Source organism: Oncorhynchus kisutch, linkage group LG15 (genome assembly GCF_002021735.2).
Source record: "Oncorhynchus kisutch isolate 150728-3 linkage group LG15, Okis_V2, whole genome shotgun sequence".
Classification (NCBI taxonomy): domain Eukaryota; kingdom Metazoa; phylum Chordata; class Actinopteri; order Salmoniformes; family Salmonidae; genus Oncorhynchus; species Oncorhynchus kisutch.
The window spans coordinates 84,523,228-84,545,858 of record NC_034188.2 but is presented as its reverse complement, the minus strand read 5'-3'; the positions used below and the strand labels follow the sequence as shown (position 1 = coordinate 84,545,858).

Below are 22,631 nucleotides of genomic sequence, written 5' to 3'. Positions count from 1 at the left end.
CTCCCTGTTGGTCAGTCATTAGCTAGCTGAAACAGCTCAACCCCTCTCCCTGGTGGTTGGTCATTAGCTAGCTGAAACAGCTCAACCCCTCTCTCCCTGTTGGTTGGTCATTCGCTAGCTGAAACAGCTCAACCCCTCTCTCCCTGTTGGTTGGTCATTAGCTAGCTGAAACAGCTCAACCCCTCTCTCCCTGGTGGTCAGTCATTAGCTAGCTGAAACAGCTCAACCCCTCTCCCTGGTGGTCAGTCATTAGCTAGCTGAAACAGCTCAACCCCTCTCTCCCTGGTGGTCAGTCATTAGCTAGCTGAAACAGCTCAACCCCTCTCTCCCTGGTGGTCAGTCATTAGCTAGCTGAAACAGCTCAACCCCTCTCTCCCTGGTGGTCAGTCATTAGCTAGCTGAAACAGCTCAACCCCTCTCTCCCTGGTGGTCAGTCATTAGCTAGCTGAAACAGCTCAACCCCTCTCTCCCTGGTGGTCAGTCATTAGCTAGCTGAAACAGCTCAACCCCTCTCTCCCTGGTGGTCAGTCATTAGCTAGCTGAAACAGCTCAACCCCTCTCTCCCTGGTGGTCAGTCATTAGCTAGCTGAAACAGCTCAACCCCTCTCTCCCTGGTGGTCAGTCATTAGCTAGCTGAAACAGCTCAACCCCTCTCTCCCTGGTGGTCAGTCATTAGCTAGCTGAAACAGCTCAACCCCTCTCTCCCTGGTGGTCAGTCATTAATAGGACAAGACACAATCTGGAAATAATTTGAGAGCAACAATACAGATCAATTAAAATCTTACAAAAACAGTTTGATCAACTGGATCTAGACAGCAGTGTAAAGGTATTGATACGAGGAGAGGAGGATCTAGACAGCAGTGTAAAGGTATTGATACGAGGAGAGGAGGATCTAGACAGCAGTGTAAAGGTATTGATACGAGGAGAGGAGGATCTAGACAGCAGTGTAAAGGTATTGATACGAGGAGAGGAGAGGAGGATATAGACAGCAGTGGAAAGGTATTGATACGAGGAGAGGAGAGGAGGATCTAGACAGCAGTGTAAAGGTATCGATACGAGGAGAGGGGGATCTAGACAGCAGTGTAAAGGTATTGATACGAGGAGAGGAGAGGAGGATCTAGACAGCAGTGTAAAGGTATTGATACGAGGAGAGGAGAGGAGGATCTAGACAGCAGTGTAAAGGTATTGATACGAGGAGAGGAGAGGAGGATCTAGACAGCAGTGTAAAGGTATTGATACGGGGAGAGGAGGATCTAGACAGCAGTGTAAAGGTATTGATACGAGGAGAGGAGAGGAGGATCTAGACAGCAGTGTAAAGGTATTGATACGGGGAGAGGAGGATCTAGACAGCAGTGTAAAGGTATTGATATGAGGAGAGGAGAGGAGGATCTAGACAGCAGTGTAAAGGTATTGATACGGGGAGAGGAGGATATAGACAGCAGTGTAAAGGTATTGATATGAGGAGAGGAGAGGAGGATCTAGACAGCAGTGTAAAGGTATTGATATGAGGAGAGGAGGATCTAGACAGCAGTGTAAAGGTATTGATACGGGGAGAGGAGGATCTAGACAGCAGTGTAAAGGTATTGATACGAGGAGAGGAGAGGAGGATCTAGACAGCAGTGTAAAGGTATTGATACGAGGAGAGGAGAGGAGGATCTAGACAGCAGTGTAAAGGTATTGATACGAGGAGAGGAGAGGAGGATCTAGACAGCAGTGTAAAGGTATTGATACGAGGAGAGGAGAGGAGGATCTAGACAGCAGTGTAAAGGTATTGATATGAGGAGAGGAGGATCTAGACAGCAGTGTAAAGGTATTGATACGGGGAGAGGAGGATCTAGACAGCAGTGTAAAGGTATTGATACGAGGAGAGGAGAGGAGGATCTAGACAGCAGTGTAAAGGTATTGATACGAGGAGAGGAGAGGAGGATCTAGACAGCAGTGTAAAGGTATTGATACGAGGAGAGGAGAGGAGGATCTAGACAGCAGTGTAAAGGTATTGATACGAGGAGAGGAGAGGAGGATCTAGACAGCAGTGTAAAGGTATTGATATGAGGAGAGGAGGATCTAGACAGCAGTGTAAAGGTATTGATACGGGGAGAGGAGGATCTAGACAGCAGTGTAAAGGTATTGATACGAGGAGAGGAGAGGAGGATCTAGACAGCAGTGTAAAGGTATTGATACGAGGAGAGGAGAGGAGGATCTAGACAGCAGTGTAAAGGTATTGATACTAGGAGAGGAGAGGAGGATCTAGACAGCAGTGTAAAGGTATTGATACGAGGAGAGGAGGATCTAGACAGCAGTGTAAAGGTATTGATACGAGGAGAGGAGGATCTAGACAGCAGTGTAAAGGTTTGATACGAGGAGAGGAGGATCTAGACAGCAGTGTAAAGGTTTGATACGAGGAGAGGAGGATCTAGACAGCAGTGGAAAGGAATTGATACGAGGAGAGGAGAGGAGGATCTAGACAGCAGTGTAAAGGTATTGATACGAGGAGAGGAGAGGAGGATCTAGACAGCAGTGTAAAGGTATTGATACGAGGAGAGGAGAGGAGGATCTAGACAGCAGTGTAAAGGTATTGATACGAGGAGAGGAGAGGAGGATCTAGACAGCAGTGTAAAGGTTTGATACGAGGAGAGGAGGATCTAGACAGCAGTGTAAAGGTATTGATACGAGGAGAGGAGAGGAGGATCTAGACAGCAGTGTAAAGGTATTGATACGAGGAGAGGAGAGGAGGATCTAGACAGCAGTGTAAAGGTATTGATACGAGGAGAGGAGAGGAGGATCTAGACAGCAGTGTAAAGGTATTGATACGAGGAGAGGAGGATCTAGACAGCAGTGTAAAGGTATTGATACGAGGAGAGGAGGATCTAGACAGCAGTGTAAAGGTATTGATACGAGGAGAGGAGGATCTAGACAGCAGTGTAAAGGTATTGATACGAGGAGAGGAGGATCTAGACAGCAGTGGAAAGGTATTGATACGAGGAGAGGAGGATCTAGACAGCAGTGTAAAGGTATTGATACGAGGAGAGGAGGATCTAGACAGCAGTGGAAAGGAATTGATACGAGGAGAGGAGAGGAGGATATAGACAGCAGTGGAAAGGTATTGATACCAGGAGAGGAGAGGAGAGGAGGCTCTAGACAGCAGTGTAAAGGTATTGATACCAGGAGAGGAGAGGATTGATACGAGGAGTGGAAAGGTATTGATATGAGGAGAGGAGAGGAGGATATAGACAGCAGTGGAAAGGAATTGATACGAGAAGAGGACAGGAGGATATAGACAGCAGTGGAAAGGAATTGATACGAGGAGAGGAGGATCTAGACAGCAGTGTAAAGGTATTGATACGAGGAGAGGAGGATCTAGACAGCAGTGTAAAGGTATTGATACGAGGAGAGGAGGATCTAGACAGCAGTGGAAAGGAATTGATACGAGGAGAGGAGAGGAGGATATAGACAGCAGTGGAAAGGTATTGATACCAGGAGAGGAGAGGAGAGGAGGCTCTAGACATCAGTGTAAAGGTATTGATACCAGGAGAGGAGAGGAGGATCTAGACAGAATTGTAAAGGTATTGATACGAGGAGAGGAGAGGAGGATCTAGACAGCAGTGGAAAGGAATTGATACGAGGAGAGGAGAGGAGAGGAGAGGAGATGAGAGGAGAGGAGAGGAGGATATAGACAGCAGTGGAAAGGTATTGATACCAGGAGAGGAGAGGAGAGGAAGCTCTAGACATCAGTGTAAAGGTATTGATACGAGGAGAGGAGGATCTAGACAGCAGTGGAAAGGAATTGATACGTGGAGAGGAGGATATAGACAGCAGTGGAAAGGTATTGATATGAGGAGAGGAGAGGAGGATATAGACAGCAGTGGAAAGGAATTGATACGAGGAGAGGACAGGAGGATATAGACAGCAGTGGAAAGGAATTGATACGAGGAGAGGACAGGAGGATATAGACAGCAGTGGAAAGGTATTGATACGAGGAGAGGAGGATCTAGACAGCAGTGTAAAGGTATTGATACAAGGAGAGGAGGATCTAGACAGCAGTGGAAAGGTATTGATACGAGGAGAGGAGAGGAGGATCTAAAATCAAATCAAAATCAAATCAAATTTATTTGTCACATACACATGGTTAGCAGATGTTAATGCGAGTGTAGCGAAATGCTTGTGCTTCTAGTTCCGACAATGCAGTAATAACGAACAAGTAATCTAACTAACAATTCCCCAAAAAACTACTGTCTTATACACAATGTAAGGGGATAAAGAATATGTACATAAGGATATATGAATGAGTGATGGTACAGAGCAGCATAGGCAAGATACAGTAGATGATATCGAGTACAGTATATACATATGAGATGAGTATGTAAACCAAGTGGCATAGTTAAAGTGGCTAGTGATACATGTATTACATAAGGATGCAGTCGATGATATAGAGTACAGTATCTACGTATGCATATGAGATGAATAATGTAGGGTAAGTAACATTATATAAGGTAGCATTGTTTAAAGTGGCTAGTGATATATTTACATAATTTCCCATCAATTCCCATGATTAAAGTGGCTGGAGTAGAGTCAGTGGCATTGACAGTGTGTTGGCAGTAGCCACTCAATGTTAGTGGTGGCTGTTTAACAGTCTGATGGCCTTGAGATAGAAGCTGTTTTTCAGTCTCTCGGTCCCAGCTTTGATGCACCTGTACTGACCTCGCCTTCTGGATGACAGCGGGGTGAACAGGCAGTGGCTCGGGTGGTTGATTTCCTTGATGATCTTTATGGCCTTCCTGTAGCATCGGGTGGTGTAGGTGTCCTGGAGGGCAGGTAGTTTGCCCCCGGTGATGCGTTGTGCAGACCTCACTACCCTCTGGAGAGCCTTACGGTTGAGGGCGGTGCAGTTGCCATACCAGGCGGTGATACAGCCCGCCAGGATGCTCTCGATTGTGCATCTGTAGAAGTTTGTGAGTGCTTTTGGTGACAAGCCGAATTTCTTCAGCCTCCTGAGGTTGAAGAGGCGCTGCTGCGCCTTCCTCACGATGCTGTCTGTGTGAGTGGACCAATTCAGTTTGTCTGTGATGTGTATGCCGAGGAACTTAAAACTTGCTACCCTCTCCACTACTGTTCCATCGATGTGGATGGGGGGGTGTTCCCTCTGCTGTTTCCTGAAGTCCAGAATCATCTCCTTAGTTTTGTTGACGTTGAGTGTGAGGTTATTTTCCTGACACCACACTCCGAGGGCCCTCACCTCCTCCCTGTAGGCCGTCTCGTCGTTGTTGGTAATCAAGCCTACCACTGTTGTGTCGTCCGCAAACTTGATGATTGAGTTGGAGGCGTGCGTGGCCACGCAGTCGTGGGTGAACAGGGAGTACAGGAGAGGGCTCAGAACGCACCCTTGTGGGGCCCCAGTGTTGAGGATCAGCGGGGAGGAGATGTTGTTGCCTACCCTCACCACCTGGGGGCGGCCCGTCAGGAAGTCCAGTACCCAGTTGCACAGGGCGGGGTCGAGACCCAGGGTCTCGAGCTTGATGACGAGCTTGGAGGGTACTATGGTGTTGAATGCCGAGCTGTAGTCGATGAACAGCATTCTCACATAGGTATTCCTCTTGTCCAGATGGGTTAGGGCAGTGTGCAGTGTGGTTGAGATTGCATCGTCTGTGGACCTATTTGGGCGGTAAGCAAATTGGAGTGGGTCAAGGGTGTCAGGTAGGGTGGAGGTGATATGGTCCTTGACTAGTCTCTCAAAGCACTTCATGATGACGGATGTGAGTGCTACGGGGCGGTAGTCGTTTAGCTCAGTTACCTTAGCTTTCTTGGGAACAGGAACAATGGTGGCCCTCTTGAAGCATGTGGGAACAGCAGACTGGTATAGGGATTGGTTGAATATGTCCGTAAACACACCGGCCAGCTGGTCTGCGCATGCTCTGAGGGCGCGGCTGGGGATGCCGTCAGGGCCTGCAGCCTTGCGAGGGTTAACACGTTTAAATGTCTTACTCACTTCGGCTGCAGTGAAGGAGAGACCGCATGTTTTCGTTGCAGGCCGTGTCAGTGGCACTGTATTGTCCTCAAAGCGGGCAAAAAAGTTGTTTAGTCTGCCTGGGAGCAAGACATCCTGGTCCGTGACTGGGCTGGGTTTCTTCCTGTAGTCCGTGATTGACTGTAGACCCTGCCACATGCCTCTTGTGTCTGAGCCGTTGAATTGAGATTCTACTTTGTCTCTGTACTGGCGCTTAGCTTGTTTGATAGCCTTGCGGAGGGAATAGCTGCACTGTTTGTATTCAGTCATGTTACCAGACACCTTGCCCTGATTAAAAGCAGTGGTTCGCGCCTTCAGTTCCACACGAATGCTGCCATCAATCCACGGTTTCTGGTTGGGGAATGTTTTAATCGTTGCTATGGGAACGACATCTTCAACGCACGTTCTAATGAACTCGCACACCGAATCAGCGTATTCGTCAATGTTGTTGGGTGACGCAATACGAAACATCTCCCAGTCCACGTGATGGAAGCAGTATCTAGATAGCAGTGTAAAGGTATTGATACGAGGAGAGGAGTGTGGATTCCATCTGTCATTGATCATCAGCAGCAGGTCTAGATCTCTGCTTCTGCCTCAACACACTGCTTCCTCCAGTCCAGACTGCCTCAACACACTTCTTCCTCCAGTCCAGACTGCCTCTGCCTCAACACACTGGTTCCTCTGCCTCAACACAGTGCTTCATCTGCCTCAACACAGTGCTTCATCTGCCTCAACACACTGCTTCATCTGCCTCAACACACTGCTTCATCTGCCTCAACACACTGGTTCCTCTGCCTCAACACAGTGCTTCATCTGCCTCAACACAGTGCTTCATCTGCCTCAACACACTGCTTCATCTGCCTCAACACACTGCTTCATCTACCTCAACACAGGGAAGGGACCAGGATGCAATGGGGATTATAGGAGAGCGATGAAAGAGAGAAGGTGGCAGGGAGAGAGAGATAAGAGGACGAGGGCATGTGGACGAGAGGATGAAAGCAAGCAATGTTTGTGATCCTCATGTGTGTGCATGTGTGTTTTTGTACGTTTAGGGAGCCAGTAGAACATTTGGAGAGACAGAAGAACGTTTGGAGAGACAGAAAGAGAGAAAGTCCATGTTATCTCGGGGCCTTTCTACAATATCTTGCTCCTGGCCTGACCCCTCTCTCAGGTCTCCATGACCTGACCGCTGTCACGAATATACTCCTCCTCTTCCCCTTCTCTCCTCTCATTTCATCCCTTTTTGTCATAATGCACCTTTTCTCTCGATCCATTTGCTGCATCTGATCATATTAACACCACTCCTCTTCTCTCATCCCTTTCTATCAAACCCTCTCCCTCCTCCCTTTCACTCAGTTCCATATCTCATTCTTCCCTGGTAGTGGTATCTGCCATGTGAGTGGAGTGGAGGCAGTCACAAGGTTAGGTTAACCTGCTGTTTGATAGGGATGTGGCCAATGTGACATGCTGCTATCTCTGCTTACAATAACACACAACAATCAGACACACACACACAGAGAGAGAGAGAGAGAGAGAGAGAGAGACAGAGAGAGAGACAGAGAGAGACAGAGAGAGAGAGAGAGAGAGACAGAGAGAGAGAGAGACAGAGAGAGAGAGAGAGAGAGAGACAGAGACAGAGAGAGAGAGAGAGAGAGAGAGAGAGATGTCTTATGTTGATGGGGGGTGGGATCCATCCTTACCACTCTACTCCATTAAACACACACATGTGTACTCTGTCTCATGTATCATGTGTGGTGTTAATGAGGACAGCAGTTCTAATCTGAGCTCTTGTCGGGAGACATGCCCCAGCGTGCCGAGGGTAGGGGGAGGTGGGGGGGACGTAGGAGAAACAAACAAGCCCAGTTGGGAGCCACCTCACATGCATGCTAACTCTGACCCTGGGAGAGAGGGGGAAAGAGATGCACAAGAAGAGAAAAAAAGGGAGAGAGGGAAGGAAAACAGAGGAGTCAAATGTCTATAAAAAATAAAAGAGGGGGAGAAGGCCCAGGCCAAGACACAAAAAGGAGGAAAGGGAGATTGTTGCTGCACAAGGTGTCTCCACAGAGAATTGACTTTAGGGGGGGTGAATAGTTATATCAGGTTTCTGTTTGTTTGTCTTATTTCTTGTTTGTTTCACAATAAAAAATATTTTGCATCTTCAAAGATGTTGTGTAAAATATGTTGTGTAAAAGATGTTGTGTAAAAGATGCTGTGTAAAAGATGTTGTGTAAAAGATGTTGTGTAAATCAAATGATTCAACCCCGCCCCCCCCAAAACAATCCATTTTAATTCCAGGTTGTAAAGGCAACAAAATGGGAAAAATACAAAGGGGGGTGAATACTTTCGCAAGCCACTGTAGTTCATTATTATGGATGAATCCAAATAAATGCCAGTGGAAAACAGCTTAAACAAATGTAAATGGCTGCACTGATTGATGTGACTGTGTTAGCCCAAGACTGTTAGCTAACCCTTCCCATAACCCTAACCTTAACCCTTTAACCTAACTCCTAACCTTAACCCTAACCCTTAACACCTAGCTTAGCTAACATTAGCCACCTAGATAACATTAGCGATAGCAACCTAGCCCCCTAGCTAATGTTAGCCACCTAGATAACATTAGCGATAGCAACCTAGCCCCCTATCTAACGTTAGCCACAACAAATTGGAATTCGTAACATATACATTTTGCTAATTCGTAACATATTGTACGAATTGCAATTCGTAACTAATCATACGAAATGGATGATGGACATCCACAAATGTATACATTCCATACGAAATGTAACATTTCATACTAATGGAAGAGTCCTGGGTTTAGGTTGCAGCCGGTAGATATAGAATAAAAGGACTTCATGACTGGGTGGTGTCTCCGGCAACCTAACCGATAGAACGACCAGCCCGGTTGGGTTGCAACCCTAGATTTGTGTTGGAACTATATATCTTGGAAGGTTGCAAATAATGTCAATCATTATTTGAATTTGTTGGTAACCAGTTGTTCGGAGGATATATTGGCACGGTTTGCTGGCCCTCCACGACCAACATCCAATATTCTCCAAACACCAGCTACAAGGGTGGGTGGGTGGGTGGGTGTGCGTGCGTGCGTGCTAGAGAGAGGTGGAGGGGGGTTGTGTGTGTGTGTGCGTGCGTGCGTGCTAGAGAGAGGTGGAGTGGGGGTTGTGTTTATGGGGTGTATAGGAAAGTGAGGGTTAGCACGACACATATGCTCTCGTGTGTGCTTCATGGGGCGGCAGGTAGCCTAGTGGTTAGTGCATTGGCATAGTAACCAAAAGGTTGCAAGATTGAATCCCCGAGCTGACAAGGTAAAAATCTGTCTTTCTGCCCCTGAAGAAGGCAGTTAACCCACTGTTCCTTGGCTGTCATTAAAAATAAGACTTTGTTCTTAACTGACTTGCCTCGTTAAATAACGGTCACATTTTCTTTTAAATAAATGGATAGAGTTGCGTAGGGACTGGTATATATACACATATATTTATTTCATGTAAAATTACAATCGAGTTAACCCATGCGCGCAAACACACACACACACACACACCACATGCATGCACACAAACACACTGAGAGAACATCTGACTGAAGCATGGTCTGTGTCTTCCAGAGTTCAGAGCAGAAAGACAGAAGAGCTGGTGAACCAACAGACACACGACCAGAGGGAGCACAGAGAGAGACTTCTCAGGTAGGTAACATCTGAGTCAAAGCCCAGCGAGGAACAGAGGAGAGGAGAGGACACCTCTGTTTGAGACACCTCTGCTATGCCCCCTCATGGTTTAAGTTTTGAACCGGTGTCCAGGGACTGTTTGGGGAATGTCCGCTTCCGCTTCCCCCTCCCGTCCTCCTATTCCTCCCCCCTCCTCCTCCTCCTCCTCCTCCTCCTCCTCCTCCTCCTCCTCCTCCTCCTCCTCCTCCTCCTCCTCCTCCTCCTCCTCCTCCTCCTCCTCCTCCTCCTCCCTCTCTTCATATTTCTCCTCCCTTCCTCCTCCCCACCTCCTCCCCACCTCCTCCTCCTCATATTCCTCCCTTCCTCCTCCCCACCTCCTCCTCCTCCCCTCCTCATATTCCTCCCCTCCCCACCTCCTCCTCCTCCCCTCCTCATATTCCTCCCCTCCTCCCCTCCCCACCTCATCCTCCTCATATTCCTCATCTCATCCCCTCGCCACCTCTTCCTTCTCCCCTCCTCATATTCCTCCCCTCCTCCTACCATCCCCTCTTCATATTCCTCCCCTCCCTCTCCCTTTCCCCTCCCCTCCTCCTAATCCCTCCTCTATTCCCTGTAGAAGCAGCCACAGACTGAGAGATATGATCATGATATTAGTCAGTGTAGGTTTACAGGACTAATATTATGAAGATATACTGTAAGCTACGGCAATGTGCCATTGACACAGCAGTAAGTCTCATGTGAGTCTCTCCTCCTCTCATCTCCACCCACCCCTCCCCATTGTTATGTGTTGCCCAGAGAGATATCAGAAAGATATTAACTGACTGACTGAGTCTCGTGTCAATCTCAGAGGCAGATGGAAGCACTTCTGAGCTGGCTGAGTGTCTGATACAGCTCCACTTTTCCACACACTCACACACACACACACACACACACACACCGACAGAAACACCCAATATCCTCCACACAGCAGCAGGGTTCTTAGAGAGATCATCTGGTCTGGGGTTGTTCTCTCATACAGTAAATATATCTTAGGGTTGGGTTGTAAATGTTTCCCAGAGCTGCCGCTGGCATCCTGGTGTGTTCAATTACAACGTAATGTTGGTGTCCCTCCCTCAAGTCTGTCCCTGGGGTATTCCAGATATGTTCCTGCCTCTGCGGTACAACAACACATGATCTCACTGCTCTGTGTGATCAGGTTATGGCGGTGGGCTTTTTAATGGATGGATTCAGAAGAATGTTATTTTGTCTGCTGTCCATTTGCCAGCCTGTGGCGTCAAAGGCTTTGAACACAGCTTTACTTGACTTCTAGGTAGAATCTGAGTTATAATCAGTACGGAGAATTAAGTAAAACCACAAGTCCAAATCTCTATCTCCATCCATGGCTAATTTAGTAAAGGGACTTTTTTAGCTATCTAGCTACCAGAGGACAACAACACAACGAGATGCAACAATTCAAGTTTTTCTGTCAATGATGTATTTCACTTGATGCGATGTGGTAGGATAAAAGCTAAATCCAAGCTGACTTCCCTTGACACCTTTTTTTTGGTGCGCCAGGACCAATCACAGGTCAGCTCACTCAGTTTAGCTTAATGCTGATTGGGTGTTATTTTATACTTTTTTTTTATCAAAGGAGACCAAATGCTCACTGGCTTCCTTTGCATTCAATGCTGCAGGCAGAAACAATGTCATACTTACCAGACAGCATCAGAAAGATGGCCTACACATAGAGACAGAGGTTACCTGTTTCGCTCGCTCGGATGCTTTCTCCCGTGAGATTCAATAAGCCTCTTGCAAATTGAAGGAACACTCTGAAACACAGAGACAAAAGATGAATAATTATATCTTTTTTTTCTTGGGAAAGCCTGGCTGTCCTTGGTATCCATGAATGTACTCCACTGAGTCCCAAATGTATTGATGAGATCTGCAGGTGATGCTGCAATGGTAGTGATACGACTACTTCCCTGTGGAACAACCTTCTGGCCCTACGTAGGACTCCCGTGTTGCCCTGTCTTAGTGTGTTGCTCTGTCTCAGTGGGTTGCCCTGTCTCAGTGGGTTGCCCTGTCTCAGTGGGTTGCCCTGTCTCAGTGGGTTGCCCTGTCTCAGTGTGTTGCTCTGTCTCAGTGGGTTGCCCTGTCTCAGTGGGTTGCCCTGTCTCAGTGTGTTGCTCTGTCTCAGTGGGTTGCTCTGTCTCAGTGGGTTGCCCTGTCTCAGTGGGTTGCCCTGTCTCAGTGTGTTGCCCTGTCTCAGTGTGTTGCCCTGTCTCAGTGGGTTGCCCTGTCTCAGTGGGTTGCCCTGTCTCAGTGGGTTGCCCTGTCTCAGTGGGTTGCCCTGTCTCAGTGTGTTGCTCTGTCTCAGTGTGTTGCTCTGTCTCAGTGGGTTGCTCTGTCTCAGTGGGTTGCCCTGTCTCAGTGGGTTGCCCTGTCTCAGTGGGTTGCCCTGTCTCAGTGGGTTGCCCTGTCTCAGTGTGTTGCCCTGTCTCAGTGGGTTGCCCTGTCTCAGTGGGTTGCCCTGTCTCAGTGGGTTGCCCTGTCTCAGTGGGTTGCCCTGTCTCAGTGTGTTGCTCTGTCTCAGTGTGTTGCTCTGTCTCAGTGGGTTGCTCTGTCTCAATGTGGATGGATTATCTTGGCAAAGGAGAAATGCTCACTAACAGGGATGTAAACAAAACAAACATTTTAGAGAAATTCGCTTTTTTGTGCGTATGGAACATTTCTGGGATCTTTTATTTCAGCTCATGAAACATGGGACCAACACTTCACATGTTGTGCTTATATTTTTCTTCATTGTATGTTATGCTAAATTGTATTTTCTATTTTATTACACTGAATATTAGTGTAATTATCTTTATTATTCTCCTGTTGTTGCTATGTGGGGAGATGAACCTGAACCACATGTACTGTGTGCATGACAAATAAACTTGTCAAATTTGATTTGATTTGATTCATGGGGATGTCTGTCCGACGTGGTGTCATATGTACTTATCTAGGGAAAACAGGTGTCCCATCACCTGTCCGCTCTGTTATGTTCCTCCGCCCGGGGCTGAGAGAGGAAGGGGGAAATCACTTCCCCATTCATAAAGGTAGATAGGAACTCCCCTAGCAGGTAGTCTCTATGACAGGGTGTAGATGGGATAGGAACTCCCCTAGCAGGTAGTCTCTATGACAGGGTGTAGATGGGATAGGAACTCCCCTAGCAGGTAGTCTCTATGACAGGGTGTAGATGGGATAGGAACTCCCCTAGCAGGTAGTCTCTATGACAGGGTGTAGATGAGATAGGAACTCCCCTAGCAGGTAGTCTCTATGACAGGGTGTAGATGGGATAGGAACTCCCCTAGCAGGTAGTCTCTATGACAGGGTGTAGATGGGATAGGAACTCCCCTAGCAGGTAGTCTCTATGACAGGGTGTAGATGAGATAGGAACTCCCCTAGCAGGTAGTCTCTATGACAGGGTGTAGATGAGATAGGAACTCCCCTAGCAGGTAGTCTCTATGACAGGGTGTAGATGGGATAGGAACTCCCCTAGCAGGTAGTCTCTATGACAGGGTGTAGATGAGATAGGAACTCCCCTAGCAGGTAGTCTCTATGACAGAGTGTAGATGAGATAGGAACTCCTCTAGCAGGTAGTCTCTATGACAGAGTGTAGATGAGATAGGAACTCCCCTAGCTGGTGGTCTCTATGACAGGGTGTAGATGAGATAGGAACTCCCCTAGCAGGTAGTCTCTATGACAGGGTGTAGATGAGATAGGAACTCCCCTAGCAGGTAGTCTCTATGACAGGGTGTAGATGAGATAGGAACTCCCCTAGCAGGTAGTCTCTATGACAGGGTGTAGATGGGATAGGAACTCCCCTAGCAGGTAGTCTCTATGACAGGGTGTAGATGAGATAGGAACTCCCCTAGCAGGTAGTCTCTATGACAGGGTGTAGATGTGATGCGAACTGCCTTAGCTGGTAGTCTCCATGACAGGGTGTGTGTGAGTGTGGCTCAACTTATTACATCCTCTTCCTCAGCCACACATCTTGGGAATAGATAGTGTCATGGAACAGGAAGTGTCACAGGAACAGGAAGTAGCTCTGAGACAGTGACTCTTTCCAGGAAGTCCTTGTTTTAGTGAGGTGATGAATGGTCTGTAAACAGGACAGAAACACCACATTGATGGTGTGTGAAGGGAACACTTGTCTCTTATGTCATGTGAGACGCTTCTGACTCTTATCTTCACGTGCTGCGTACCGGCCCTGTGCTATCAGGGTAGAAACACGTATCTGCCCAACAGAGGCCACTGTAGGAGATGCACTATGTCACTGTCACCGTTCCTGTCCTCCCTGTGCACAGCAGCCCTGTGGGTATTGGAATCTCTTGAAGACACAAAACAGATTGCTTTTATACACTGGGCAAGTGGCAGCCCCACCCTGATTACCAATTGCCACCACCTGAGACTGGCAGAGGCTGCGTTCACAACAGTAACTGTTCCACCCAGGTACATTAGGCTTTTATGTTTTCTGCTTCTTACACACCATGTTTCCCCCTCCTCCTCTTCTTCCTCCTCCCCTCCTCCTCCTCCCCCCTCCTCTTCTTCCTCCTCCCCTCCTCCTCCTTTACCTCCCCTCCTCCTCCTCTTTTTCCTCCTCCCCTCCTCCTCCTCCCCCTCCTCTTCTTCCTCCTCCCCTCCTCCTCCTTCACCTCCTCATCCTCTTCTTCCTCCTCCCCTCCTCCTCCTTCACCTCCTCCTCCTTCACCTCCTCCTCCCCCTCCTCCTCATCTTCCTCCTCCCCTCCTCCTCATCTTCCTCCTCCCCTCCTCCTCCTTCAACCCCCCCTTCTTCCACCTCCCCCCACCTCCTCTTCCACAGGCTGTCCCAAGAGCTCAGGGAGAAGGAGGAAGGCTGGTTGTCATGCCAATGCAGGTGTAACTCTCTACAATCACAGCTGTTGGCATGTCAACAGAGAGAGGATGAGGCAACCCGGAAGTACTCTGTGGCTGAGCAGGAAGTGGAAGCTCTGAGGAGAAAACTAGAACACGCCCAACAGAAGAGCAAAGACCTGAGGAGAGACAGGTGTGTCTGTATACGTATGATTTCCTCATACCTTAATGACCTTGTTTATGTGAGAAGCCTAATTACACCTGTATGAATGTCTATGTTTGTTATCTCACCTGTTTATCCCACTATTCCCACATGTGTCTGTTTGTGTCAGATCACATGTACACCTGTGTTTTATTCCCATCTGTATTCCCATTCTCCCCCTTGTCCCAGGTCTCCCCCTTGTCCCATATCCCCAGTCCCAGGTGTCTACTTGTCTGTCATACATGATTCACCACTGTGTGTGTGTGTGTGTGTGTGTGTGTGTGTGTGTGTGTGTGTGTGTGTGTGTGTGTGTGTGTGTGTGTGTGTGTGTGTGTGTGTGTGTGTGTGTGTGTGAGTGTGTGTTATCTCACCTGTATACATACCTAGGGTCCTGTTTCATCTGGTATCATTGCAAGTCCATTTCCACCAGTCATTAGTCACCTGTTTGTGTGTAAACTGTCCTGTGCACATCTCCTATTCCCACCTATTTAATGTCTAGCAGGTCTACTCAGCTCTGTGTATATGTAGTTGTGCATCGGTTAGGGCTCTGCTGGGCTCATTCCCACATTGTGGGTAATTCATATTTTTAGCTTTCCTATTAAAGGGAACATTCGATCAAAATCCAAGTCACACACTGAACACAGCTGAACTGTACTGGGATTTCCTCTGGGTTATAGAACTGACCACACACCAGTCCTGGCCTCAACACACACTATCAGGTCACATGTCACACCTTGGTTTGGAAACTGTGTGAATGTGCATGCATATTGTTTGTGTTGGATTTTGGTCCAAGGTGTTCCACTGAAGCTAACCCCATAAAACCCAAGGTTATTTCATTTAACTAGGCAAGTCAGCTAAGAACAAATTCTTATTTAGAATGACGGTCTACCAGGGAACAGTGGGTTAACTGCCCTGCTGAGCGGCCGAACGACAGATTTCTACCTTCTCAGCTCGGGGATTCAATCCAGCAACCTTTCGGTTACTGGCCCAATGCTCGAACCACTAGGCTACCTGCCGTCCCGTTCTACTGAAACTACACCTCTAAAACCCAAGGAGTTCCACTGAAACTAAACCCCGAAAACCCAAGGTGTTCCACTGAAACTAAACCCCGAAAACCCAAGGAGTTCCACTGAAACTAAACACCGAAACCCCAAGGTGTTCCACTGAAACTAAACCCCGAAAACCCAAGGTGTTCTACTGAAACTACACCCCTAAAACCCAAGGTGTTCTACTGAAACTACACCCCTAAAACCCAAGGTGTTCTACTGAAACTAAACCCATAAAACCCAAGGTGTTCTGATGAAACTAAACCCCTAAAACCCAAGGTGTTCTACTGAAACTATACCCCTAAAACCCAAGGTGTTCTACTGAAACTACACCCCTTAAACCCAAGGTGTTCTACTGAAACTACACCCATAAAACCCAAGGTGTTCTACTGAAACTACACCCCTAAAACCCAAGGTGTTCTACTGAAACTAAACCCATAAAACCCAAGGTGTTCTACTGAAACTACACCCCTAAAACCCCAGGTGTTCTACTGAAACTAAACCCATAAACCCCAAGGTGTTCTACTGAAACTAAACCCATAAAACCCAAGGTGTTCTACTGAAACTACACCCCTAAAACCCAAGGGGTTCTACTGAAACTAAACCCATAAAACCCAAGGTGTTCTACTGAAACTACACCCCTAAAACCCAATGTGTTCTACTGAAACTACACCCCTAAAACCCAAGGTGTTCTACTGAAACTAAACCCATAAACCCCAAGGTGTTCTACTGAAACTACACCCCTAAAACCCAAGGTGTTCTACTGAAACTACACCCATAAAACCCAATGTCCTGAGCTGTATGCAGTGGCTGTACATATTACACTACTGGGACATGGGCCCATTCTGTTATGTAAGGACAGAAACCACCTTGGCTGGGGGACTCTGTCCAAATCCAACCCCTCCTATCACCTTCCCTGAGAACCTTCTCCATATCTACTCATAGTGAAATGATCAGAAGGTTGAAAATAATATGGTGGAAACTTCATTTAGCTTTTGAGAGGAACATGAATTATCATAGAGGAAGAAGTCAAAATACATGAAACTGAGGAAAGAAATGGCCACTTCCTGTGACCTCAGATAAACTGAGCTGTAGCTTGTGTGTTTGTGTGTGCGTGTGTTTACTACCCCAGAGAGGAAAAAGAGGAACCCTAACTGTACTCACCCTGTATCCTTACCACAAACACGCACGCACGCACGCACACACACACACACACACACACACACACACACACACACACACACACACAAACACACACACACACACACACGGCATGCAATGTCTGAGCACACAGCAGCAGACAAACAGTCACTCCCACACCAACAAGATCTCATAGTTTCCCTTCGAAATTCGATGTATTATGTATTTTTTCCCCCGCATTTATTCTGCATGGTTACGGACTGAAAGGTTATGGTTTGGGGAAGGTTTAAAACAAAATGATTAAAAGTAATGCACAGTAAATGTAAAAGTGTTAAATCAACAACTTTTAAGTGTTAAATGTATCACTGTCAGCGAGTACATATGGTCCCACTCTACACAGAGTAAAAAGTACACTGATCAAAGTGTCACATTTCCAGTGTTGATTTAACACTGAGGAGTGCAGAAAGTTAACAATGCACTACACTGGCCAGTGTTGATGATCAAATTTAACACTAAGAGGTAATCAACACTTTGAGTGGTATAGTGACACTCACTAGTGTTGATCTAGGGTGACTCCTATTAGAGTAAAACTGTGTTTACTCTATTCAGTGGTCATTTATTTACTCTTCCCTCATGTAAATGGAAATTATAGTTTGTAAAAACACTTGGAATTTCACCATAAACTCAAGCAAAGCCTGTTTCAACATTCAAATATGTTTCTCACAACCTAAGCATAAGTCTCAGCCCTTAAACTGTTATCAAGAGACAGTACAATGTAGTCAAAATAATCCCTTGCTCCAAATGACATGAGCAAATCAAAATGCTGACATTTACATTCAAAACATATGTTTCTCACAACCTAACCATAAGTCTCAGTCCTGGCTTCAACTGTTATCAAGTGAGAGTAGGGGGCAATGTCGTCCAAAAAAAACCTTGCTCCAGATGACATGAGCAAGTGAGAGTAGGGGGCAATGTCGTCCAAAAAAAACCTTGCTCCAGATGACATGAGCAAGTGAGAGTAGGGGGCAATGTCGTCCAAAAAAAACCTTGCTCCAGATGACATGAGCAAGTGAGAGTAGGGGGCAATGTCGTCCAAAAAAAACCTTGCTCCAGATGACATGAGCAAATCAAAAGGTTTGTGGTACATGATGTCATTTACATGAAATTATTTGCACTGTGGACTTTTCTTCTTTAAACTTTAAATGCATGCAAATTATCATCAAAAACATAAGGTTTCAAGAGCTGACCCAACCCCCCCCCAAAAAAAACATTTTACTCTTTCAGAACAATAGCCTTAATTTAGTAAAATACTGTCATTTCAATAACTACTTCACCACATATGACCAAATCAAGAGGATATGTAGCATGGGGCTTTACCCATATAACTGAGACATTCAACTTGGCAGCAATCTCATGGCTTTGTTTCAGGTCGTTGAGCCTGGACATCTTTCCTGGACCTATAGCTAGTCCATCCAGGCTGATAGCTTGTCCATCCAGGCTGATAGCTTGTCCATCCAGGCTGATAGCTAGTCCATCCTGGCTGATATCTAGTCCATCCTGGCTGATAGCTAGTCCATCCTGGCTGATAGCTAGTCCATCCTGGCTGATAGCTAGTCCATCCTGGCTGATAGCTTGTCCATCCAGGCTGATAGCTTGTCCATCCAGGCTGATAGCTAGTCCATCCTGGCTGATATCTAGTCCATCCTGGCTGATAGCTAGTCCATCCTGGCTGATAGCTAGTCCATCCAGGCTAATATCTAGTCCATCCTGGCTGATAGCTAGTCCATCCTGGCTGATAGCTAGTCCATCCTGGCTGATAGCTTGTCCATCCTGGCTGATAGCTAGTCCATCCAGGCTGATAGCTAGTCCATCCTGGCTGATAGCTAGTCCATCCAGGCTGATAGCTTGTCCATCCAGGCTGATAGCTTGTCCATCCAGGCTGATAGCTAGTCCATCCTGGCTGATATCTAGTCCATCCTGGCTGATAGCTAGTCCATCCTGGCTGATAGCTAGTCCATCCAGGCTGATATCTAGTCCATCCTGGCTGATAGCTAGTCCATCCTGGCTGATATCTAGTCCATCCAGGCTGATAGCTTGTCCATCCTGGCTGATAGCTAGTCCATCCTGGCTGATATCTAGTCCATCCAGGCTGATAGCTTGTCCATCCAGGCTGATAGCTAGTCCATCCTGGCTGATAGCTAGTCCATCCTGGCTGATAGCTAGTCCATCCAGGCTGATATCTAGTCCATCCTGGCTGATAGCTAGTCCATCCTGGCTGATAGCTAGTCCATCCAGGCTGATAGCTTGTCCATCCAGGCTGATAGCTAGTCCATCCTGGCTGATAGCTAGTCCATCCAGGTTGATAGCTTGTCCATCCTGGCTGATAGCTAGTCCTTCCTGGCTGATACCTAGTCCATCCTGGCTGATAGCTAGTCCATCCTGGCTGATAGCTTGTCCATCCTGGCTTAGCTAGTCCATCCTGGCTGATAGCTAGTCCATCCTAGCTGATAGCTAGTCCATCCTGGCTGATAGCTAGTCCATCCTGGCTGATAGCTAGACCATCCTGGCTGATAGCTAGTCCATCCTGGCTGATAGCTTGTCCATCCTGGCTGATAGCTTGTCCATCCTGGACCTATAGCTAGTCCATCCTGGCTGATAGCTTGTCCATCCTGGCTGATAGCTAGTCCATCCTGGCTGAAGGTTTCTCAGTTATATGCCATGTCATTTTGGTGTTTCTTGGCTAAGGTCATAGTGACATTCTTAAATCTCTTCAGTTGTTTTTTTAAAGAAATGATGTTTTGCCTCGTAGCAGATACACTACGAGTGAAGAATGGGCCCGATATTCCTTATACAACGAGGATAATGTATCATGAAGTGGGGGTTTCGGTAACAGATTTCTAATCAGGAAACAAATACTTGAAAAGCCTAGGATGTTCAGCAATTATGCCCCGAGTTTAACATGTCACTTGTGTTTGGGTTCTTCAAAATCGACTGCAATGTCTGGAGAATTAGAACGTAAGAAAATGGATCAGTTATGAGTTTCAGTAGTTTTGTTTCTTCTATTGTCAAATCTAACACCGAGGACTTTCTCAGCTGGTTGAACAGTTCCTCATTTTTTAGATGAAATAAATCACTTCGTTTTGATACCCAATTCAACAATGTGAAAGGATTTTCAATATCCTGAAAAGAATGTTGGATTTTTTGACCGACACCTGCAGCCTTCAGTTGTGCAATAGCAGACGCACACATATCAAGTGTGTTCTTGTTAGATATTGGTACAACATGGTTACAACTCGATGTTTGAAGGAAAATCAGCATTACTTGGCTGATTATCAACGGCTGTATTAGCATCTAAGTTAGCATTTAACTAAAATCTCCAGAAAGTCTCCAGAATGTGCCCTGTTCAAATGCTTCATAAAGCTAGAAAATGTACCAAATACACTACAACAATCTGCTTGACCACATTTTAGACTTTTTATGTTACACGGCAGTCTGACAACCATGTATCAAAATAGCTAAATAATATCAGTGAAATAATTGTTTAAATTCACCTTTTGCGTGGAACAAATTAGGATTTTGGTTGATCCAACAATGGCGTCGAGAAAAGAGGAAATTGAACGCAGAAACTGAATTTATGGGCGGGGTTGTGATGATGTTTACACTTACTACGTAACAGTCTACACTAAATAGAGTACAATTGTACACCTTAGCAATTAACACCAGTTATCAGCACTGACGCGAGGGGTTATTTGGCACTGCCAGTTGCTAGATCAACTCTATGGGAGTTTTGACACAGTGAATTTAACACGGGTGATTTTACTGTGTAGTATTCGCATGGCTTGCTTGAGTAATGTGAACTGCTGTAGTGCAGTGGTCTAAGCAGTGGCTCCAGCTCCAAGCCTCATGAGTGCTGGACGATAATTGTATATCGAAGTTCTCTGGGCCTTTCAAACGTCCAAAATCGTCATCTATTTCTAGTGACCACACATACATTCCAAGACAGCTTTGTTTTTCCATTCATAAAAGGGAACAGTTTGGCCTCCGCCATCGCTGACTCTCGCTGACCTGCGAGAGGACATTTTGTGCCCTTGTTCCTGAAAAAAACTAATCTCTGCTCCCTCTTCCACCCTCCCAGCCCTCACCCTGCACTCTACAACTGTACACTACACCCCCAAACCCTCTCCTTCTGCCCCCTCTAATGACCCCCTGCCTATCCCCACCCTGCGTGTGTGTGTGTGTGTGTGTGCAGTGTGGGTTGAGTAATGTATGAATAATTAGAACAAATGCCCTCTTTCACCCCACCAATCCAGCCGGCACACAATGGGGCTGTTGATGTTTTCCCCTCTTCTGGGGTAGGGAGGGAGGGAGCGAGAGAGCGAAGGAGCGAGGGGGTAGGGAGGGAGCGAGCGAGCGAAGGAGGGAGGGAGTGAGAGAACAAAGGAGTGAGGGGGTAGGGAGGGAGGGAGGGAGCGAAGGAGGGAGCGAAGGAGCGAGGGGGTAGGGAGGGAGGGAGGGAGCGAGGGGGTGAGGGAGGGAGCGAAGGAGGGAGGGAGGGAGGGAGCGAGGGAGGGAGGGAGCGAAGGAGCGAGGGAGGGAGGGAGCGAAGGAGCGAGGGAGGGAGGGAGCGAAGGAGCGAGGGAGGGAGGGAGGGAGGGATAAAGAACATGGTGGTTACTTCTCACGCTGTATGGCTCTTTGCACACTATACAGGACACACCATGCATCTGGCTGCCACTTCTACAGAACAGAGAACAAAAACTGTAAATCATTTAGAAGTTAAGAGAGGTCAAACATGTGGTTCCTTTGTCATAAGATGGATGTGAATGACCTGTCTGGTGGATGGTCAATATGGGTTGAGGAATGAATTGGGAGCTGTGGTGTTTCCCTCTGGAGCTGCAGTGTGGATATACTACTTCTATAGATCACTATGTGTAGAGACTGATGGAGAGCAACTTCTCCGATTGATGGGTGTGTTTCTCAAGTTAGGATGGAAAGCAGTGTACATGATAGAGACACATGGAGAGGGGTTGGCACAGCAGACGTTCACACACACACACACACACAAACACACACACACACACACACACACACACACACACACGCATATGTCTGTCTAGTAAAGCTGGCTGGCGTGAGAGAGAAAGTGCTCCCAGATTTACTCCCAGATGCCTGTCTCCACCCCGACTGAGAGGTGAGTTTGCACGCTCTGACACACACACACACACACACACACACACACACACACACACACACACACACACACACACACACACACACACACACACACAGACACACACACACAGACACGCTCCAATGCCCCGGGGGTCTATTTGGTCACTGGGTCCGATTAGGCTATTCCTATTATCTTTCCAGGTTGTTGTTTTCCATGGTTCGGGCCGAGGTCGGGATTACAATTGGGAAGGGGTCTTTCCCAAATCCCCTCCATCCCTGCACACACACACACACACACAATCTCACATTCCCAGCAGCTGTTCACGCCCAAAGCCCTGCTATGGAACTCACAGGTCCGTTTGGGGATCAGTGTAACACTGCGTTACCCTGGGCAATAGCAGGAGGAGACAGCAGTAGCAGCACACTGTGTCCAGAAACTACAGATGACCAGTAAACTACAGATGACCAGTAAACTACAGATGACCAGTAAACTACAGATGATCAGTAAACTACAGATGACCAGTAAACTACAGATGAC

The 22,631-nt window shown here is 47.1% G+C and overlaps 1 protein-coding gene across 1 annotated transcript in view; it reads left to right on the top strand.

The window, feature by feature from the left end:
* LOC116353718 (trichohyalin-like) overlaps positions 1-22,631 on the top strand; it is an 88,244-nt gene that overhangs the window by 44,944 nt on the left and 20,669 nt on the right. Inside the window, exons 2-3 of the mRNA XM_031791446.1 lie at positions 9,618-9,695; positions 14,523-14,726. Of these exons, the coding sequence (XP_031647306.1) occupies positions 9,618-9,695; positions 14,523-14,726 (282 nt within the window). The remainder of the gene's footprint in view (positions 1-9,617; positions 9,696-14,522; positions 14,727-22,631) is intronic.